General features: G+C 38.6%; 1 protein-coding gene across 1 annotated transcript in view; it reads right to left on the reverse strand.

The window, feature by feature from the left end:
* The window catches only part of AFF3 (ALF transcription elongation factor 3), a 205,366-nt gene that overhangs the window by 78,171 nt on the left and 113,247 nt on the right, over positions 1-13,948 (reverse strand). The window contains exon 8 of the mRNA XM_070751578.1: positions 9,417-9,468. Within this exon, the coding sequence (XP_070607679.1) occupies positions 9,417-9,468 (52 nt within the window). The remainder of the gene's footprint in view (positions 1-9,416; positions 9,469-13,948) is intronic.

The following is a 13,948-nucleotide window of genomic DNA, read 5'->3' on the forward strand; positions in this document are numbered from 1 at the left end:
CTTTAAAAAGTGATCTGACTTAAAGAAAGGAGACATCCTTTCAAAAGGTGAAATGAAAGACATGACATCACAATTGCTGATATATTACTACCGTATTTTTTGGACTATAAGACACGTTTTTGCCTTTTTCCACCCCCTAGGAGCGCTCTGCAGGCTTCCCAAATCCTCTGCATGCATTGATTTTTTGGGGAGGGGGGGAAGGGTGAAAAATGGGCCATTTTTTGCCTTCTAGTTACCCCATCTAGATGAGTGGAGGAGGAATTCTGGGATTTGAAGTCCACTAAAGCTGTCTTAAAGCTGTCACATTTGAAGACCCCTGGGTTAGCGTTAGGGGTACAAGGGTCTTCAAACACGTTTAAGACTTGTGGACCAACTCCCATTCCTGAGCTAGCATGACTGGAGGAGGAATTCTGGGAGTTGAAGTCCACAAGTCTTAAAGTTGTCAAGTTTGAAGTTTGTAAAAAGTGTACAGATTTGTAAAAAATATTCTGCTATCCTGGTATTTTATTACATAATATATTACTACACCATTTGGTTCAGAATCCTTGTTTTCCTCCTCTAAAATCTAGGTGCGTCTTATACTCTGTACCCAAGCATTACAAGTGTTAATTATTTGTTTCGTAACTATAATTTGTGCAATTACTTTGTATTTTCTATTATTTGGGAAGCTTCACTGAAACGGATATATTCAGTATCTGTTTTTCAGATCTTCTTTCCTTGCTTTTAAAAAGAACAATGTCTCCACAGGGAGAGGAGGAATTAGAAGGAGAACATTCTGTGCAGATTGGTTATCCGGTCATGGAAGAATAGCAGATCTTTCTTTGCACTGTTGTTTATTTTCTCTCCCCTACCTGCCACTTGCCGAACAGAATAAATTTACTAAACGAGAGCTGTTTATTACAACATGGTACATAAACAGATTCACAAGCTTGTGAAATTTACATGTTACCCTCTCCTCTTCTCTTTATATTGGCATTCCCTTCTCACTGCATAAGTGCTTATTTGGCATAATTTATGATAAGCAGAGAATGCTCAATGTCATTACTGCAGAATATGCACTTGACCTTCTCTCAATTATGCACATTCAAATCAAGCCTCTTTGTGTTATACACACAGTGCTACAGAGCTTATATCTGCACTATTTCTTTGGGGCACAGCCATGCAATAGCCAGGGAAGAAAGCTTTTAAAAGTAATGAGCATCTGCTGCAAAGGGCAGTGGCTGCTGAGATCATTAAACGTGATCATTAAACTTCATCTTCTATTAAAATCTTGTTAGCCAATTTTAGATGCACTATAGCTAAGGCTCTATTAATGAAAGCTGTCACAGTTAATCTGGCTTGTAATGTTGAGATTTTAAATGTTTCACCTTGGGAGTAATACGCCCTTAGGGTGGGCTAACCCACAGGTAAGGAGGTCACTTTTATGTGGCTTGCTAGATTTCTCCTCTATTCAAAGAAGGCATAATGATATTAGTTTAACACCCAGTGTTTCTGATGCATTTCTAAAGCCTGGAAATGGTATAACTCACTGCCGGACTCTGTTGTTCCATCACCAAACCCTTAGACCAGTGATGGGTGCCAAAAGTGCGTGTGTGCCCTCTATCGCGCATGCATGAGTGTCCACACCCATAAGTCAATGCCTGGGTGGGTAAAACGGCCTCCCCCCCCCGGAGGCCCTCTGGAGGTCAGAAATGGCTCATATCCCAACTTCTGGTGGGCCTGGTAGGCCTGTTTTTTCACCCTCCCCAGGTTCTAAAGGCATCCCTGAAGCCTGGAGAAGGCAAAAATGCCCCCCACAATCCCCCAGAGGCTCTCTGTAAGCCAAAAATCCCCTCTCATAACCTCCATGTGAGCTGCAAATCAACTGGCCAAGCACACACATACACGTTGGAGCTGGGCTAGGGCAAGGGCTTGTGTGCCAGCAGATATGGCTTTGCATGCCACCTGTGGCACCTGTGTCATAAATTCGCCATCACTGCCTTAGACTATCCACTGTTGACTTCACCCGATTCATAAGAGGTCAGTAAGGGGCATGCATAAGTGCACCAGTGTGCCTACCGTCCCTGTCCTAAATTTCTCTCTTCTTAGTACCAGCATCATCTATATAAACCGTGTTATTTCTTTGTACACTACCAATATATACTTGACAAAATAAAGAAATAAAATAAACAAAATAAAAATAAACTTAAAACCATGATGGCAAACCTATGGCACACATGCTGGAATTGGCATGCAGTGCCATCTCTCTGTGCATGCCGGCCATCGGCTGTTGTTTTTCCAGGTTCCAGTGCATGCAAACATGCTGGACAGATGGTCTTTACGCACGCTGGAGAGCAGAAAACCGGAAGCACCGGAAACTGGAAGAGCAACTCACTGGGGCGCATGCACGCACCTGGAAGCTGAGCTCCTGGTTTCCAGAGCGCACATGTGCGCCAACCAGCTGGTTTTCACCCACACATGCGTGCCAGAAACCAGAAAACTGGAGCTGCTCTTCCAGTTTCCAATGTTCCCTCGCCCATGCGCGCTCTCCCGTTTCAGCACTTGGTGCCAACTTAAACTATGCTTAGAGTATAATTTGACATTGAATTACTGTGTTTTTACATTATAAAAGCAGGGTGTCTGTGTATAATATGAATGCTGGAACATGCAGAACATGGTTTAAGCTAAGCTATTTCCTCCAACAATTATCTCTCCCCAAACAATTGGTTTGAAGCTGCACATTGCAATATGCACACTCATATATCAAAATATTGGCATCTGGAGCAAATTTTATTTGGGCACATTACATAAAGAGAAACGAAGTAGCTCCTTTACCAGAGCTATGTTTCCTACTAGAAGTCCAAACCTACAGCTATTATTTAAGTTAAACAACAAGGAAGTAAATTGAGGATAATTCTGCATGTTATTCAGGCTATATTCTGAACATGTATTAAGGGAAGCAGGTTTGGAAGAAGATACTTTTTTAAAACTGGAGGAAGAAACATCAATTGCCCACACTTAACTTATGATGCAAGTCTGACAGTCAAAAATACAAGCTATAGTTATAAAAGTCAAGGAGTCCAGTGAAAAAATTATAAAGAGACTAATGATGACAGGTAGAAGAAGCAGGCTTAGAATGGGCAGTAAAGATGCTAAAGATAAAAATATATGGATGGATAGTTGAATGACAGTTTCCTTTTACTGATTCTAAATACCGCTTGATCAAAGTGAAGCAATTTGAACTTCTCCATATGTTTTGGAACTGTCAACCTGTCTCTCATTTTGGAAAGAAACATGGATGACACAGTGATGGTCCAGATGTTCTGAAGGAAAATAACTTACCATTTACTCACAATAAATACATTCTACTTTTACACCAAAAATTTAATGTTACGTTTGTCCCCATCATTTTTTCTTGCTTCTACTTACTTTCTTCTTGCTTGACTGTCTGATTTCTGTGTACTTTTCTATCATTGGTGTCTTCACATTGTTTTTTATGGGAAACTGTTGCTATTATCAGTTTTATACCACATAAAATTATGCAAGAAAAGTGGATTGTTTTATCTTGTAAAAATGACAGTGCAATATTAGTTGCACTTAGGAATTGCATCTTTGGTAACAGCTGCAATTTACCACCTTTACTTCTTTTTAGATCTTGATATCAGTAGATGGGATAACATTTCAACTTGTTTGTTTTTAGTAAAACATATCAGATGGCTCCCTAGCTCCTATCAGATTTACTAAACTACTGTTTTCAGTGTTTAGATTATTTGTGCTACATTTTAATTTTAATGGTGAGATGAGAACAGATGAATATGTCAGGCATGAAAGACCAGGACAGGTCCACATAGGGAAGTTCAATTTCAGTGATGTATTGCTAAAAGCGTATGCACAAGCATCTTCTTACAGGCCAGAAAGTGGTTAATGTTAGATAAGGATCAATGGTAGTCAAGTTCATTCATTTGTGACTATATTTACAGCAGCACGAAGCTTACAACTTCAGCCTGATGATGGTGAATGTGATTTCACCGAAATGTCACATAGACATTCAAAATATTACACGGGGCAAAACCCGAACTCAGAACTCAGAACAAAACATGTGACAAAACATGTCACATGTTTTTTTGCTGAATTTGAAAATTAAGGGAGACTAGGATAGATCTATTTCGGCCTTATTTTGGCCTCATCAGCTAGCCATACCCACTGGGACTTGAACCTGCAACCTTTGCCTTGTAAGGCAGAGAATTATCCTCTAGGACTAGGTTACAGTATCCAATCCCTTCAGCTCTGCACCAGGGAAGGGTTACATATTTTTGTGTCGAGTCACCCTGCTTTATTGAAGGAACATCACAGCTCCTTATTTGCCTATAGTATATATAATCCCCAGCTTATTTCTTTCCAAACACTGGCCTGTAATTCCTACTATCAACAAATTCCTACAACGTAAATCATGCGCTGGCCATGCTCACCCCAGCTCCATGAAGGGAAATCCGTCACAATATGTCATGTGACAGCAACATGACGTGGCTAGTTTGATACCCATGTCATAGGCATTTCGAACAAGCCACAATCATGTCAAAATAATGGCCTCTGCATCATGGCTTGATAGCACAAATGACATAACTTGCATCATTTATAGTGCATACTTTTGCGGTGATGCACATGCTCGTTTCTTCTGCCCCCCTCCAATAATTGCTCATATATATTCTAATATGATCGAAAACGTAGTCCTCATTTAACAACTGCCTCATTTCGTGATCATCTGCAGTTATAACAGTGATGAAAAAAAGAACTTTATGACCACTCTTTGCATTTACAACATTTACAGGTCTATAAAGCTAAAGTGACTTCATAACCACAATTTATTTATTTATTAAATTTACTGGTCACACGATTTACCACAGGGTAACTCTGGGCGGTTTACAATGTTAAAGTTAAGTTGTGGTTTCACTTAGCAATTTCTGAGTTATTAGTCCCAATTGCGGTTGCTAAATGAGCACTACATGCAGTATTTGTATGTGTATGTACATCAGGGGTGTCAAATTCAAAGCCCAGGGGATGACACAGTGACCATAGGGCCACTCTGGAAACAGCAAATAACCAGGAAGTGGCCCTCTTGAGCTCCATTTTTGCTGGCAGAGGGATGCAGGAGGCCGTCACAACCAAAAACAGAGCTCAGGAGCCCATTTTCAGTGGCAGAGTGCTTGGGCAACTACAGGCACCCCAACATGATTATTATCGAGCTGGCCAGGTTGCCCACCCTCGAGGTCAAACGCAACACTGATGCAGTCCTCAACGAAATTGAGTTTGACACCCCTGATGTACATGTATTCTTCATTCATGTTAATATCAAAAAATAAAGCACAATGTTTCAACTAGATACAGAACACATAGCATAATTAGCAATTTTGCAAACTAGAAGTATATACAGTATTGTAATATTTTTTTAAAAAAAACTTGCTGGCCCTTCCCTGTGTTACTATCTAAAGCATCCAGTGGTTTTTGTTTCCTGCACATCCGCAGTTACAATTCAGAGGCAGGTCTCAAAGGTTATTTTGTAGTTGTTTTTTAGCTTGTAGTTATATTATTTTACCATTTCTTCGATATAAACCAAAAGTATATACCCTGGTATTGCCTTTTACGAACCTTAGGAGTTGGAGAGGCAAACAGACCAAATGAACTTTAGTTACATTTTCCAGACAAGCACATGGGTTCTATTTAATCTATTTAAGCTGCTGAATGCAGATTGATTAACTCTGTGGGTTATAAATTTCTACTGCCATTAAGGCTCAGTGGCAAATTTTGTTGCAGCTTAACAGAAAGAAAATTCTGCCTACAAATTCATGTACGTAAAATGTGAAATTTTCTTTCGACTCGTTAGATCATCTGATCATTGCATAATATATTAAGTAATAATATTAACTGGATGAATTATATTAATTAAGGGGGAAACAGTTGTGTAAACAAAGCAATTGCAAATTTGCATGGTTATATAATTATTACAAACTGACAGTCCAATTTTATATTCCTCTATTATGATTACATGTAGGCCCTGATTTACGACCCATAATTAAGCCCAAAATTTATGTTGCTAAGTGAGATATTTGTTAATTGAATTTTGCCCCATTTTAGGACTTTTCTTGCCACATTTTTATATGAATCACTGCAGTTGTTACATAAGTAACACAGTTGTTAAGTGAATGTGGCTTCCTATTGAGTTTGCTTCTCAGAAAGTTGCAAAAGGTGATCACATGTCCCGGGACACTGAAAGCATCATAAATATGAACTAGTTGCCAAGAATCTGTATTTTTAATCACATGACCATGGGGATGCTGCGAGAGTTGTGAAATCGTAACTTTGAGTAGGCATTAAATGAATAATTGCAAATTGGGGACTACCTGTAATTATTTATAGCTGAGTTCATATTTAGTGTTAAATTGTAATGTGGTTTGTCTGAATGTGACTTAGTATGTTGTGTGAATTTAATCACTGTACTTAATAATGTATTCAATCATAATTATACCATAAACCATGTGGAGCCAAGAATAGCTGAAGAAGCAGTCAGGCAGCCACAAAGTAAAACCGAGGCCAGCAGAGGGATAAACCAGCCAACCAAGACTGGAAAGTTGAGAGGTGATCCCAAGCGGAAAGACATTAAAAAAGAAAAATCCATCCCAACCTAGAAGGGATTCAGCAAAGCACTGCGAGGGAGGGGATCTTGGAGGGGATCGCCGAAAAGCCCCGTGTAAAGCGAGTCTTCCCTAGATGTACCACAAATACTCACAATGATTTCATACAAATAGACTTCATTGAAGACAAAGTTGAAAAAGCATTGCACGGCCTAAAATCTTCTTTGCCAATCGGACCTGATAGACTATGTGCATACTTCCCAAAAAAGCTCTCCACAGCCATCCGGTCACAATTCAAAGTGTTGGTTATGACCTATAATGCCCTTCATGGCACCGGACCAGAATACTGTATCTCCAGGACCGGCTTCTGCTGCACGAATCCCAGCGACCAGTTAGGTCCCACAGAGTTGGCCTTCTCCGGGTCCCGTCAACTAAACAATGTCTTTAGCAAGACCCAGGGGAAGAGCCTTCTCTGTGGCGGCCCCGACCCTTTGGAACCAACTCCCCCCAGATATCAGAGTTGCCCCCACCCTCGTAGCCTTTCGTAAGCTCCTTAAAACCCACCTCTGTCGTCAGGCATGGGGGAATTGACACTTTCCCTCCCCCTAGGCTTATAAAATTTATGCATGGTATGCTAGTATGTATGATTGGTTTCTAAATTGGGGTTTTTAAATTAACTTAAATATTAGATTTATTTACATTGTATTATTATTGCTGTGAGCCGCCCCGAGTCTGTGGAGAGGGGCGGCATACAAATCTGATAAACAAACAAACAAACAAACAAACAAACAAACAAACAAATAAATAAATAGCTGAACCACTAAGCATAATGTTTGAGAAATCCTGCAGGACCAGTTCTCTACCAAATCTATGGTCACTAGCAGTAATGGGCAGCCAAAAATTTTACTGACACACTGTGGGTGGGGCTTATTTTGTGGGTGGGGCTTAATAGAAATGTGACTGGGTAGGAGTGGCTTGCCAGCCATGTGATCAGGTGGGAGTGGCTTGAACGATCATCATTGTTCAAGTGAACTATTAAGTCCTCAACTTACAATCTTACCAGTGTCGCCCGCTGGGGTGACAATTTGCTTTGTGTTTCCTGTGCTCCTCTTCCTGGGTCACCCCCCCCCCCACCTCAGGCTGGGTACCTAGGTGAACTGGTGCTGCCAGAAGCATAAATTCTGTCAGTACCGCTTCCACCCATGCCTTCTGCTTGCACCTCAGGCAGGAGGTGGCTGAATGAGGCTGGAGGGAAGCAGGGCAGGAAAGAGGGAAGCTCGTCCAAGGCCAGGAAGGAGGAAAGAGGAAAAAAGCAAGGAGCGCAGACGCAGTAGCAGCAACAGCAGGAAAAAAAAGGAGAGCCAATCCGAGACCAGTAATCCAAGAAGTGACAGCCGCCGAAGTGATCTCCGTATGCATCTTCATTTCCGTCGGCGGAACTGCGTTCCACGCCTTCCTGCCAGCTGCCCACTCCTGGTCACTAGCCAAAGTCATCCCCATCTTCAAAATGGGAGATCCCAGTCTAGTAGAAAACTACAGACCAATCTCTCTATGCTGTGTCACATGCAATGTCATGGAATCAATCATAAACCAATCCATTACCCTCCACCTAGAAACAACCTACTTTCAAATAAGAAATTCGGTTTCAGGAATACTACACTGCAAAAACTTGGCCAAGGCAAAACAATAGATGCAATTTTACAGACTTCTCCAAAGCCTTCAACTCAGTGGTTCACAATAAACTACTTCTAAAACTGAAATCCTACGCACCTCTGGACCGCTACATGACTGGATAACTGTGTTCCTGTCAAACAGATAACAAGTGGTCAAAATAGGGAGCACCCTATCTAATCCCGTTCCTGTTAACAGTGATGTACCCCATGGCAGTGTACTAGGACCAACAATCTTTATGCTGTGTATAAATGACCTTTGCAATCACATTGCATTTTCTTTGCTGATTATGTAAAAATCATCACCGACAACATTGCTACCTTCTAAAATAACCTTGGAATACTCATCAAATGACCTAAGTATCAAAGCCACTGCAACAACATCACCAAAAAGGCTTCAAGAGTTGTTAACCTAATCTTATGTAGCTTCCTCTCCGGTAATTTCATACTACTAACCAGACCATACAAAACATTTGCCGGACCAATCCTTGAATACAGCTCATCTGTCTGAATCCCATGCCACATATTGAACATAAATACATTAGAAAGTGTCCAGAGATGTGTGACAAGAAGAGCCCTCTACTCCTCTACCCATAACAGTATACCTTACGCCAGTGTTTCCCAACCTTGGCAATTTGAAGATATTTGAACTTCAACTCCCAGAATTCCCCATTCGCTGGCTGGGGAATTCTGGGAGTTGAAGTCCAAATATCTTCAAGTTGCCAAGGTTGGGAAACACTGCCGTAAGCAACCTGACTTGAAATCTTCGGCTTAGAAAGTTTGGAACTATGTAGCCTAACCATAGCTCATAAAATTATCTGCTACAACATCCTTCCTGCCTAACGTCCCTGTCCTAATTTTTCCCTCTTATCAGTACCCATCATATATAAATATATATATATATAAACAATGTTAGATCTGTGTATATTACCAATACGTACTAGATAGATAGATAGATAGATAGATAGATAGATAGATAGATAGAAAGATAGATAGCTAGATAGCTAGATAGATAGATAGATAGATAATAAACATTAGCCCTAAGTTTAAAATTGGAACATTGTCTTTTTGAGAAAAGTCAGCATATAAATCTAATGAATTAAGAGGTTAAAAAATTAACAAATTTAAAATTTCTTACCTGGTCACTCTCTTCTTCATCACTGCTCAACTTTAGGTCATCTTCTAGCATTCTAGAAAACAACAAATCCTAATTGGAATTCAATATAATACTTTAAACCATAGATATCTTTTCATTGTGAGTTCAAACTACGCTTCAATTGGTTCAGGGCAAAACTTCACCTTAGTCCAAGACCCTTTTTTCCATTAAGGCTGTGCATGTTTTATTTGGAAGATAGTGCTTTGGAATTCATGAGAGCACAACACCCATATTTTTCTCATTAAAGTAGCATGACTGCAAATTTGAAAAAAAGATTTATTTATTTCTTTTATTTATTTATTTATTTGTCATACAAATATAGTATTGTATTGTAGTATGTTTAACATAATATAAATATAAAGTAGAGATAGAAAAGATAAAAAGACGTTAGGACAGGAATGGTAGGCACAAAGGTGCACTTATGCACTTATGTAATTGTTTTAAGCAATTTACTTGTTAAAACAAATGCAATTTATAAATAACATTACTTTTTTATTTTTCATAGCAGTACTGTACATTGAAGTCTGTCAATGTTGAGTTAATTTAGCAAATAATTTAGCTAAGAGCATGAAGGCCATTTTTTAAAATACCTGTTTTTACCATCTAATATTCAATGTTATGCTCTAAATCTGAAATTTCCCTATAAGCTTCATTACTCAAAATGGCTCTGAATGGTGATAGTATTGCCCCAAGCCCAGGATCATGATGCAGTCATGCCACTGCAGGTAACTTACACTGTTTGCAAGCAACTAAGTGATAATTAATATCAATATCATCAATAGAATCTGGATTATTAACATAGTACATGACATTGTGAATTCTGCCTCTCAAAGAATATTAATTCACGTAGACCAGCATGAATCGGATCGGAAATGCATGCTGGAAAGGTTGCTAATATGAAGTTAATAATTTACATTTTAGCAAATATACTTATATGTCCTACATCATTTCATGCATGCTTCAAAATCTATTCAACAAAAAAAGTACAGTTTTATTCTGTTTACAGAATGGGATGCAGTCTCTTGTGAATATATATTATCCTCAGTGAAGGGCTGCCAAAATTTTTACTACCACACTGTGGGCGTTGCTTATGCATTTTCTTTCAACATCTTTCAGTGCAAATTGGGTGTTCTGGGATGGAGCTCCATTTTTGCTACCCCATTGTGTTCCCCCCACCGTCCAGGCAGTAGCCCATCCCTGATTATCCTGGACCTACAGGAAAAAAAGGTAAATAAAAAATCTCTACATGTGACCTCAAACATGTTTGTGATATTTAATCTTTTTTGCATGTTATTTCAATTTTCACTTAAACCATCAATACATATTGATATGGAAATTTCCAGAGTTTTAATGTTGAAGTAATCATGTAATGAAAGTTCCAGGAAAAGAAAACCCCATATGCATTAAGATTGACCTTTTGAGACTATTAGAACCAAATTGCATTTGTTTTTATCATATTAAGAGAAGATATCCAAACGGTAAAACATAAATACTTCATGAATAATGGCTAGACACATGTTTCAGTCTGTGTTAATGAAGTGAAATTTATTGCTATTTTTCTTTCCCCATCCTGTAACAGATGGTCAACTCTACTTAATGAATATATATATTCAAAGCATGCATCTCATTTAGAAATATCTGTCAACACTATATCAACAGAACTGTTATTTTAAACTCAGTTTATGATATTTCTATCACCAAAAGAATTCAATAGACTAGAAAGCTAATGTGCTGAAATCACGTTGCTTATTTTTATAAATTTTAAAAAATTTAAAGATTGCAAAAATTAAATAGGAAATCAAAAGATTAAGAAATATTCACTAAACAGGTATTGTTTCAGCAAAATAATATTAGGAAGAAGAACCTGCAATATTTTTTTACTAATGCAGTAATGCTTTATTTAGCAATTCAACAATAAACCTTACTTTATTGTGTTTTTTTCATTCTATCACATACCAGTCAAACCATTCATTCCATTTTTGAATGGAATTCATTCATGAATTATTCTATATAGTATTTTCTATGTGAAATGATTTACAATTATTCACAATGATTTACAATTATGATGTACAATAAAGTCACTTAGGGACCACACATATTTTTACCCATGACAATCTTTCCCTAATCTAATTCTTCAAACTTTTCAATAGTCCACCCATTAACACTACAACTGAATCCATCCGTTTTGCTCCTGATAGTCCTCTTCTGATTACCCTCCATCTTTCTCAACATTAGAGACTTTTTCCAGAGAGCAAGGCCTTCACATAATATGTACTGGATAATATGTCTATATATGATAATATGAACCAAGTCAGTTGTGCCTTGAATTAGAACTCTGTACAGACATATCCCACAAGGTCTTTGTGGCTCCTCTACCAAGTGCTCATCTGCCGAGTATTTGTTGATTGCTGATTCCTTTATTGTTGATGGATGATCCCTAAAGGCAGAAGTTATATATCGCCTCAATATCTTCACTATCGATTTTAAGCCTGGCTGTTGTTCCTACTACTAGATAAAGTAGAAAAATGTGGGTTAGACAGCATACTAAATACTGCATCCAGTTTTAAAAATGTAAAAAAGATGTGGAAGACTCTAGAAAAAAAAGATGATTAGGGGACTGGAGGCTGAAACATATGAAGAACAGTTGCAGGAACTTGGTATGTCCAGTTTAATGAAAAGAAGGACTAGGGGAGACATGACAGCAGTGTTTCAATATCTCAGGGGCTGCCACAAAAAAGAGGGTGTCAAACTATTCTCCAAAGCACTTGAGGGCAGGATAAGAAGCAATGGATGGAAACTAATCAAGGAGAGAACCAACCTAGAACTAAGGAGAAATTTCCAGACAGTTAGAACAATTAATCAGTGGAACAACTTGCCTGTGAATGCTCCAACACATTTTTAAAAAGATATTGATAACCATTTGTATGAAGTGGTATAGTGTTTCTTGCCTAGGCAGGGGGTTGGACTAGAAGACCTCCAACATCCCTTCCAACTCTGTTATTCTGTTATTTCTGCTGACATTAGGTTAAGCTCTTTATATTTAATTTTAGATCAAATTTTTCCAGTAATCCCTGATTTATTACTAGACCTTGCAGATCCTTTGCGTACAGTTATGTCAGCATCTCAGTATAGGGTACTAACATTTCTTCCTACAGTTTTAAAGCTATTCTCATCATCTTCCAATTCAAAGAACCAAAAATACAAAGACTAAAAAAGCAATAAAGAAATTACAATAGGTATTGCCACAAAAGAACGGTTTTCATTCACCTTATTTTTGACATCAATGTAAATGTTATTTCCAGATTCATGAAAAACATGTAACTACTTATCATTAGAGCTTTAACCAATGAAGAGTTTTGTAGAATTATTTAATTCACATAATTCTGTCCCCTTTAATTCCATTAATATAATTTCTGCCGGTAACTATGTCATGGTCTTAGGCGAACCCTGTGAAATGGTCGTTCAACCCCCAAAGCAGTCCTGACACCCAGGTTAAAAACCATTGCATTAGAGAGTTTTTGATTTCTGAATCTGTGCCACTATAGTGTGTCCTGTTCCTTTTGGACAGTAACTGTTTAAAGTTGGTAACTGACTTATGCAAATGCAAGTCTAGCATTCAAAGGCCTATAAAAGGGAAATGCCATTCAAAGGCTTATAAAAGGGAAATTATTATTTATTAAATTTGTATGCCGTCCCTCTTCGTAGACTGAAATGCCATTCATTATTCAATTTAGACTATAGATTACTGTGATATGCTTTAATGATTTTAATTTTGAGCTGTAGGTGACAACAAGAATGTTATGCATTTTTTTTCCCCGTGCCATATTAGATGATTTCAGGGAAGTAGAATAATTGTGTTAACTCGCTTTTTAATTTAACTAGATGGATATACCAATTAAGTACTGATCTGGTCTAAACTCATGATGATGACAGGGAGGATAAAAGTTAAGATTCTAATGGGCTTGCCTGATGCTCTTACCCATGAATTCAGCCTTCTGTCAAAGAACAGACTTGGAGATCAAAATTTCTTATTATACTACAACTCTTACCTCAGTTTATGAAAGAAGAAATGTTTGCATTGCACCTAACTATTGGTCATTATCTATAAATGATGAATGTTTTCTCTCCTTTCCAATAACACATTGCTCCACCCCCTGTATTTATATGTGTGTACTATATATGTGCACGCACATATGCACACAAATAGTGGGCTTTGATGGCCTAGGCCCATGATGGCGAACCTTTTTTGGCTCAGGTGCCAAAAGGATATGCATGGGCGCAATAGCTTGCACAATAGCGTGTGCGCATGCTGACACCCATAATACAATACCCTCACCCTGCGCACAGCCCCCTGCTTTCCCCCTGCGCATATGCACAACCCCCTCATGCTGCCCACTCCACACATGCCTCACTGGAGCCTCCAGCCCAACAGCTTCTTTGGACTGTTTTTCTCTCTTCCCAGAGTTAAGAAAAGGCTCCCAAAGCCTGGGGAGTGTGAAAAACAGCCAATGGAC

This window comes from Erythrolamprus reginae, chromosome 4 (assembly GCF_031021105.1).
Source record: "Erythrolamprus reginae isolate rEryReg1 chromosome 4, rEryReg1.hap1, whole genome shotgun sequence".
NCBI classification, from domain to species: domain Eukaryota; kingdom Metazoa; phylum Chordata; class Lepidosauria; order Squamata; family Dipsadidae; genus Erythrolamprus; species Erythrolamprus reginae.